The sequence below is a fragment of the Prunus dulcis genome, chromosome 1 (genome assembly GCF_902201215.1).
Source record: "Prunus dulcis chromosome 1, ALMONDv2, whole genome shotgun sequence".
In the NCBI taxonomy this organism is placed as follows: Eukaryota; Viridiplantae; Streptophyta; class Magnoliopsida; order Rosales; family Rosaceae; genus Prunus; species Prunus dulcis.
The window spans coordinates 11,973,226-11,982,929 of NC_047650.1; the positions used below are offsets into that span (position 1 = coordinate 11,973,226).

General features: G+C 37.8%; 2 protein-coding genes across 2 annotated transcripts; both read right to left on the reverse strand.

Moving 5' to 3' along the window:
- Positions 1-378: 378 nt before the first annotated feature.
- LOC117616518 (uncharacterized protein At5g19025-like) lies at positions 379-3,908 on the reverse strand. Its single transcript, XM_034345857.1, has 2 exons — positions 3,011-3,908; positions 379-700 (listed from the first exon to the last, which is right to left on the reverse strand). Exons 1-2 carry the CDS (start codon positions 3,655-3,657, stop codon positions 658-660), a joined length of 690 nt encoding a protein of 229 aa, XP_034201748.1. The 5' UTR covers positions 3,658-3,908; the 3' UTR covers positions 379-657.
- A 1,423-nt stretch (positions 3,909-5,331) lies between these two features.
- Positions 5,332-9,137, reverse strand: LOC117615758 (probable serine incorporator). Its single transcript, XM_034344901.1, has 6 exons — positions 8,773-9,137; positions 8,105-8,341; positions 7,195-7,306; positions 6,941-7,115; positions 6,007-6,244; positions 5,332-5,870 (listed from the first exon to the last, which is right to left on the reverse strand). Exons 1-6 carry the CDS (start codon positions 8,945-8,947, stop codon positions 5,572-5,574), a joined length of 1,236 nt encoding a protein of 411 aa, XP_034200792.1. The 5' UTR covers positions 8,948-9,137; the 3' UTR covers positions 5,332-5,571.
- Positions 9,138-9,704: the final 567 nt, after the last annotated feature.

Sequence of the window (9,704 nt, forward strand, 5' to 3'; positions counted from 1 at the left end):
TACAAGTGATAATCTAAACAACTATAAATTAATTTAACTTATGAAAAAGGGAATTCGAACTTAGGTTTAAGAGGGCAAACTCAATGCCCTATCTAACTGGCAAAAACCATAGACTAAGTCATCTCAATTCTTTATTATTATTATTTCTTTTTATATAAACAATATTTTATTTTAATCTAATCCAAACTAGGGGAAAAGGGGATTCGAACTCGGTTGTAGAGTGAGAAGCACATTCACTCTAACCAACTCACTAACCAACTCATTAGCTATGCCCATGTGTACACCTCATCTTGATTTAAAAGGTAAATTATTATACAAAAGTTCAAAACCATTTAGCTCGGCAAGCATGGTAGAGAGGATGATAGATTTAACGTCAAATAAATATCCAATTGACATTTCATATATTTATTCTCATTAAATTTGTTATATCCTTCCAAATGTGAGAAATCGCTCGAAATGATGCTTCTCTAGACAAGTTTGTTTCAGACATATGCGTGTGCGCCACCAGAATATATGATCAATGAAAAAGAATTGTTTCGATTGAGGGTGAAGTACAGACAAAAAAAGAAAAAAAAAAAAAAAAAGAACATCTATAATCTAACGGGTAAATGATAGAACATGTAAAGGGAGCTCTGGTGGCGAATGCATCCCGAACAATCAGCGATTGTCTCCTCCATTAGGAACCATACTGGCAAGAGCCCTGCAAGACCAGAGAGAGTTTAGATTATAAGGGTCCTCAACCTTAAACAACGCAGATGCAGCCATAGATAGCTTGCACGGTTGCAATTCCAAGTAAATCGGCTGTAACACTTTCAGGGTTGGGTCATACAAAAGTTAAGACACAAACAATACCAGCCTACCAAAGCAATAAGTTCGCCTGCAAAGTAAATAATAGTTCAACAACCCAACAAACACATTTGATACCTACTGAGGGAGGGGGTGGCTTAGGGCACCATCTTCTAATCATAAAGTGAAACAAGCTGCAAATAACTGAAATTTAATCAAGAATCACAATGAACTAACCAATGACAAAACTAAAAACGAAATTAGCACACAGTCATCAAGCTAATTGTCAAAATCTTTCTAGGATTTAGAACTGAATTGAACCAGAAGTGCAGCCCAAAGGACACCCTTAAACTGGACCCTTCCTGAATAAGGACAAAGAAAATTGAACCCTAGGAGCCTACGGGTTCTTGCTAAACTATATTGCTGGTTTCTCACTATTGCCTGCACTACCTCTCCTGCTCTCATTTGACAGCTGCATTGTAGGTAAGGTTCTAGAAAACGGACCAAACTACTCTCTTCCCTGAACAGCAAATACATTGGTGAAGGCCTCTTATGAGGGGTTACCTTCTTACACAATACTAGTGGCTGGTCAGATAGATCTAGAACCTGCAATGGCTGGGTACTTTAAACTGGGATGGTCCATCATGCTACAACAATAAAATGAAGTACCCAACAAACATCAAGACAAATACATGAACTTAATCACCATATCATTTTTGAAAAGGAAAACTTAATCATCATATCATCATCCTAATCCTATTAGTTTATACCAAGGACTCAGGTTTGTGTATATACTAATTTTGTGGAGAAAAATCATATAGAACCATGTTCTGCTCCAGTTTGTCTACCAAGATCATACAAATGCTTCTTCAAATTCTGATTAAAAGCTTCCCACACCAATCGTAAGATAATCTACCTTCTGCACCACTGAGGTTGATGTCTGTGTTATGGACTTAGAGATAGACCCCTACCTTATTGAGCTCAAATACTACCGCCCCAATTCTGTCCCTAATACTTATGGAGTAGAAGGGAATCTGGCCCATTTGTGCTTCCTTTGGTGCTTGGGACGACTAAATCATGTCATGCTCAAGCAGTGCTTTAATCATGTTCGTGTCATAGTTGCATGGTGCCTTAATCATGCCCTTTCACTTCTTTTAGGGCCTCATCAGGGTCGTGTTTGGCATAGATCATAATACAAACCATTAGATGGGTGATGCCATATTGTACCAAACTTGTTTGAAACATGTCATGTCGGTACCATACTGGTACAGTACTAGCCCAGATTGCTTATCTCTACTAGGGAGTACTCTCCTGTTTAATAATCACATGTGCATGCTATTTACACAGATAAATCTAAACACAAGCATAAATCTAACAGTGCACTACCAAAGATATATGTCCAACTGAACTCATATATGCAGCATACACTATTGAACTCCTAGATAATTCAGGCTCCATTGAGCAAACAAATCATTATTCTAGCCTAGATTGTTTGGAAATTCCAGCTCCAATATGCCTTAGCTACAAAACAAATCTAGCCAGAGATACAAAATGAAAAGACACATTATCTGCAGTTTATTGTTTCAGTGGTGGACAAATGACGAAAAGGTCAAACTAAAAGCAAAATCTGCCAACACAGAAAGAGTCCTGCTTCAAAAAAACCATGTGTTCTACCTTCTACAATATGGACTTGCTGCCATCAATGAAGCATCATTCCATATGGATCACATAACTTCTTGAAGATATTATATGAGAGATATCAAACTTGAAGTTGGAATCAGACCTACATGTTAAAGTTCTGCAGATGACTATAAACAGGTAACCAGAGCATAGAGTCTGCGACCAGCTCCGAATAATGAGATCAAGGTTTATGCATGGATATCTATCTAATCTCTACCTCTACAGCCCTTTGGAATTCAAGACACCTGGCAATACCCTGTAAACATTTTATACGAATTTCCAAAAAATTAAGCAACCCCTTTATAGTTCAAATGTTCAATTCATAGCATCCATTAAGTTGCATATATAAACACTTTTCCACTCCAAATTGAAACCTACCCAGATCAATACAAACAAAACATGTACTCAATCCAATTCAAATCCATATAATCGAAGAAGCAAACAAATGCATGCATGACAAAGAGCATGAAAGAACAATATAAATCAAGAAAACACATGATATAGCAACAAAAATTAACATTTCCATGAAAATCTGAAAACTCACTTCTTATGCCGGCGTCCTCGCTTGGGACCCCAACCTTCGAGCTTGGCCACGGGGCACCCGCATCGCGCCCGAAACAGCAGAACGGCGCGGCCATTGGGGGGCGCCATCTTCCTCAGTTCAGACCGGAGACACTCGTAATCGGGATTGCCCTCGCTCCCGCCCTTCCACGGCAGCTTATCGATATCTTTTGACCCGGTCTTCACACACTCCTCGGTCTGCAATTGCAAATCGAATTCCATGGCTTTTTTCAAACCCTTGCACCCAGGCCTGTCGCACTTTCTCGATCTAGTGCCACAGCAAAATTCGACTATGAACAGCGCGACGGCAAAAAAAGCGACGAAGCCGACGACATAAGGGACCGGAATGTGGTGGAGGTGAATGCTAGAGTGGGAGAGGAGGAGAGAGAGGGAATTGAAGATGTAGGAGAAGTAGGAGGTGATGAGGAAGGTCCCGGAGAAGAGGACAAGGATGAGGATTAGGAGGTCGAGGGTTGCAGAAGGCGAGTGCTTGCAGAGGAGGGTGCAATTAGGGTTTCCGTTAGGGTTAGGGTTTGAGGATTTGGGTTTGGGGGTTGGGGAGGACGATGACGTGGCGGCGGCTGAGGAGGGCATGGTGGTGGTGATGGTGGCGAATAGCATATGGCGCATGTTAGAGAAACGCAGAACGGGGGTTTCTCTATTTTTGTTTTCATATTTATTTATTTATTTACTGAATTATTATTTATTTATTTATTTAGAATTAAAATGAGGCATTGTGTTGTGTGTGTATGTATGAATTTCGGCCTTTGGGGAAATGATGGGGGGAGGGGAGTGGGGGAGAAGAAGGTTGCTGGTGACGGAGGGCTCCTCCGTGCACGCGCCTTTTGGAGCGAGTATACGAAGAACCTCCAAACCTTGTTGCGTTAACTATGTAAAAAGTATATTCCTTTTTCCTTTTCATAATGTATTTATAAATTTCCTATAAGTAATTAGTTTAATAAGGAATACTTAATTGAAAATCTTGTTTAGTAAGGGTTTAGCGGTTTAATATCTAATCTAAATTACACGAATGATTCTTCAGTTCGCTTGACGTAACATAGTATTTTGATATTCGAATAAGAATCACGTGTGTTAAAGCTCGAGATTTGAACGAATTGCATCTATTTTCTTGACAATAGATCAAAGCTAATTAATTTGGTTAATGACTTTAACTCAGGAAAAATTAATAACTCGTTTGAGAAAATAAACAAAAACAGAAGAAAATAGAGGTTTGGTTTCGGTAAGACTCACCCTTGTGTCTAGACATTTTACTTATTTCAACCTATAAAGCTGTTTTTGTTGCCTAACCTCATTGACTAATGTTTTAGTTTTCAATGCCGACAAGAACTGATGATGGACTAAGAGTATGAGACTAATCAAAACGAATTACTGTGAGAACCAAATTTGGCTTTTTGTTTGAGGATTTATAACCACAAGCAAAGTATAAAACGTTAACGTTGTACATGATAGAGCAATGCTCTTGTTGTCATCAGCCTAACAAGAACAAACAAATGGACCAACGATTTGTTTGAAAGTTTTACCAACAAAAGAAAAGAAAAAGGGTAGCCTCATTGTTCTGCCCCATGTCTATATGGTCCATAACTTTAGCTGAGAAAGTCAAGAAAAGGAATCAGAATATAAAGAGAGAGAGTTGGGTGGTCCATGTATGAATCATATTGAGAGTCCAGATTTCTATTTGTTTGCTAGGGTTTCTTGATTTTCGCTACCCTTAGTTTTTCACGTGTGCATGTGACGAAATCTCACAATTACTATGAACTTCACATGCATTAACGGTTAGAAATTATTCGCAAAATTATGCACAAGTGCATAAACAATTGACCATAGCATACCTCCAAGTGTTTTTAGTTTTTATTTTTAAACATAGGATTCTCTTGACCTACTCTCAGTTGGCAGCCAATTTGTTCAGTTTGTGGTAGATTGTAGTTTGGTGGTGAAATTAAATAATATGGTATCAGAGTTTTAGTTTTGAGACCCACGAATTGTATAATAGTAGTTGGTAATTTCATTCCCTAACCACTTAAAATATTTAATACATATTTCATATAAAAAACAAAGAAAAAATTGGATACATCAGACAAATTCATGTCCAACCAAACTGATTTTCCACCAAAAATTAATGTAAGAAAAAGACTTGATCCATTCAATCAGAATTTTTAATTCTATATTAAACACAATAAAAAATTAAATAAATTTGAAGGGCCAGGTTCATTTGGTCGGCATAATTTCGATCAGTCTATTGATGCCATGATAGAGAGAACTTTAATTCTACAAGGCAGAAAGAGCTTTCAACAGAAGAAATTTAAGATGTACATCTGATTTTATTGCAATGTTTCTTCCATGTATGCTACAAAACATGCCTTAAACACCTCGAAATTTCTATCACATATTGATATAACATCGCCGAGCTCAAACTTTAGTTTACTTCAGACCCCCAACAATGACTATCTAGAAAGCTCATAAGATAATTACATGATTAAGATATTGACAGTTCTGGGAACCTCAGAAACAAAGAGAGGGAGGAACCTAGAACTCACGATCAGGTAAAAGAAAAGGAGCCACAAGGGACCAAACATATAGTCCAGCAGTAACCCATTCTGTGCAGATTCGGACCCAAACTGACGTCCAACCAACGTCTATCAGATCGGAGCTCTCCGATGAGTCGGTCCAACCCGAAAGAAGCATTGCTGAATACATGCTAGCCAAGGCAAATATCAGGTGGAAAAAAGTATAGGAATAACTAACAGGCTTTGCTTCTTTTTCCTTGGTTTCTTTCCCTTCTTCCAACTCTTTGCCATCGAGAAGAGGTTTCTTTTCAGCTGCGCCTGTGCCACAAAGTTCAAGTTTGGAAGTACTTAATATGTAATAAACAAGAAGCATAGGAGTAGCTTTCATGAATTGCAAATTCATCTTTATTGCTTCCATTGAATAAAAAGGATTACAAAAATTAGTTTTGAGTACCTGCCCTCGGTGAAGATGGTGGTGATAAAAAAGTTGTGGATGATCCAGCACGAAGTGCAGAGTACAAAACTGAAAGAACAGTTGTCGCCATCCCAAGAAGAAGGGTACTTACAGAGACTGCTTTGGAATGGTGAAGACCGTTGCAAGCATAGCCACGAGGTTCACTGGAAAGAGCTGTGTAGAGCACATAAGCACTATAAACAGATATCACAGAAGCAGGAAGGAGGCTGCCATTAACCTGTTTCAAATTTCCAGGCCAAAATCATCATGCAGGTTAATTCTCAATATAAACGTGACACTCTCTACCATAAAAAAACTATACTGACCAATTTAAATTTTTCAGCAGTATTACATTGTACAACCAAATATGATGAATCATCTAAAAAACTAAGCATTGTGAGTCCCAGACCATTGAAATTCTATCCCTTCAGTAAATATATGCGAGAAAGTTTTTAAACAGTGTAGGTACACTTGCTGCCTTGCTATGCTTTATTCCAGTTATGTAATCCAAATTTTGATGCAATTCACAGTCATTTTAGTACTGCGCATGATTTGTAACTCTCCATGTGGTCAGCATGTTTCAGTGGATTTATGTCCCTAAATCTATAGGGACTTCAAGATCTCATCCATTTCACCTAATTCTTTGAGCTTTATGACTAGGTCCTAATGGTTTGCATGATCTGCCTCAGGTCAGCATTGTCACAGACTTCTTTCACGAAAAAATTAATTCTTTTAGATTTGCAATACTGTGATCACTTTAACCTTATTAACCACAGCTAGTTCCTTCAAGAGCATCAGCAAGGCATGGGATTGAAAGTCTATGCCATTTGCATAGCTACAGGAATAAGTCTAATGATCGATAACAAATGGGGCATGCAGGACATATTACATAACATGTGATACAAATGAACGAAGTTGACCATCTTATCCTTACCTGAGGGTGTAATGCAATAACTGCAAATGAAAATGCAAGAACCATGGTCATGACAATAAAGAAGATATTAAGGCCACAGTCTTCGCCAGAGGGGTTGAACCAAATGAACATAATGCCTGAGATCGTAAATGCTGCAAGGTAGCATACAATTGATACAACAAGCAAGGCAATATACCTGGAATATACACATTTATAGAGTTAGACTCAAATTAAACATGTGAATGGGAAAATGATATATGAGTACTTAAACCAACCATTTTTGTTCATCTTTCTCCACCCATGCATCATTCCATGAGTGAGTAAAGTCTAGTAAGATAAGCACTTGGACGAGTAAAAATAAGCCAGCCCCAAATTTTGAAAGGACACCTGCAAGCACAGGGAACAATATAAATTTTACAATTAAAGATGAGAAATGGTGGGGAGATAACCATCCATTAGAATCAGATTCATGACTGGCCCAATAACGTGGAAGTGTTGGCCCCTTGCGTCGTATCTAAGATCAGCATATTCATCTTATACCACAAGCCAAGCCCTGAAGTTTTAAAATCCAACCAATAAAAGAATTTGTTGTTATATTCAACTATCTACTTATTTTCTCAGTAGTCAGATGGATAGACTTTATTTCTTGTAGTAAAAATGAGGCCATGAAAGCAGTTTTCCCTTACTTTAATTGAAATTAATCAACTCTGTCTCAAAATAATGAATAATTCATTTCCTAGTAAACAGCACAAAAGCCAGGAATCACAAAAAGCATCCAAATTTCTATATATTTTCAAACACACATATTAGTTATCATATGCCAAGGAAATGCATGATGGAAATTTTAGCTGGAGTGAGAACCGTTAGCATTCAAAGCATTAATTATTAAATAAGGGCTGAAAAAAAGAACATTCTTATTTCCAAAAAAATTCAAAGAAGCATGTTACTATCCTAGTGCAAAGAATACATTTTCCAGAGAAATTTTAGGGCTATTAGGGCTACAGCGTGCAAATTATTGTTTCACATAATGCCAAAAACAGCGAAGACAACTCCAGTGGTTACTTTTCCTTTGAACATATGAAGCACACACATCAACAAGGCAGGATCACATCATTCTCAATTGCACCCAGTTAAAGAAATGAATCAGACTCAAACTGAATTCAATCAATTGAGAAACAAACTAACCATAGATTGTAATGACGATGTCTGGAAGGAAAAACATGAGAATGACAAGCAAAAGCCAGACCACCATCTTGGCAATCCATCCACCATGATGCCACGAATCCCGTCTGTCATTTTGATCCTTCACTCCAATCATTATAAGGGCAAATGTGACGAAAAACAAGAAATTACCCAAGCTCACACGAAGAACTGCTTCTATTTGATACCACTCCTTGGTGTGAGTCTGAGAAGAGCTTATCCCTGTAAATACCAAAAAGATATCAAAAATCAAATCCGCAACAGTCACAAACAATACTTTGGGCAGTGAAACAAGCTTCCCACTAAATCTCAGTCATACTCATTAAGATTATCAGGAAACGAATGCGTTGATTTCTAATTATGGCATTGCCAGTTTATGATCAGAAAAATGCAACTGAATTTCCCAATTCTTAATCTAAAACAACGCAAAACATCAAGACGATTATATAGTTTACATTTCTTTACATTTAGGGGCAATTAAGTGCACCCCATGACCAATCTAAACAAACGAAACCTAAAATTCAGACTTGGATGCAATTCAAAAATTAACACGCTTCTGCAACACTAAAAACTGCAAAATCTGATCATTTCTCACATACCCAATTAAAATTAGTTCAAAAAAACGAAAAGGGTCAGTGAAGAATGGGACTCACATGGGATTTTCTTTAACAGAGGAGCTCCGACTTCTCTAAGGATCCAAGAAACGATCAAGGAAAGGCCGAAGAGACCACAATAAGCAAGTCTAGCTGATTTCCTGGAAATCCCAGCGGCCACGGAGCCGCACAGGCCGCAAGTAGAAGCAGCAATGCAAGACAAGCAGCACGACATCTCTGGGCCTACTGTCCTGTTCTTGAAAATTCTGGGCTATTAACTGGGAAGGCGTTGAAGGGTAAGAGCGGTGTAGGACTGGTAGGTAGCTTGTGGGCTATTAACTGGTTTTGTTTTCCTTCCGCGTTGTTATCTCGTGTATTCGCGCACGTAATTTCAAATTTTAATGCTCATTGGCCGCTGGGGTCTTCCCCCTCTATGATTAAATGGAATATACGAAGGCATAAAAGTAAATTTCCTTCTGATTTTATCAGATTTTATGGGCTCGTAGGCCTGCTTTGCTTTTGGTAGCCTGGGCCCAAAGAACTTTTCAATGTTCATCGTGTTGGCCCAAACCAAAAAGTGATTATATTTGCACCCAAAACACACCAAAACAGAACAAAATTTAAAAAATTGTTAATGACCCACCCCAGTATTTTTGTTTGAATTTTATAAGTTTTCCTGGACGATTATAAAACTAGGAGCAAAAGATTAAAAAAAAAAAAAACCACAGCAGCTCCTCCCACCTCTATTAGATCATTTTCACCCATTTTTCATGGCAAAATATGAAGAGAGGCAATGATTGTTACTATTCACATGAATAATGTCTATTCTAACAAATATTTTTGTTGATTTTTCACCTATTGCCATGGCAACTCAAGGGCAACCATTATTCACTTGAAATATGAGCAGAAGAATTTGTATAAAGTTTTGGTATGGGAAGTGAAGAATATGACTAGGTATTTATAAATAATAATAAAAAATCTGAAAATTTTCT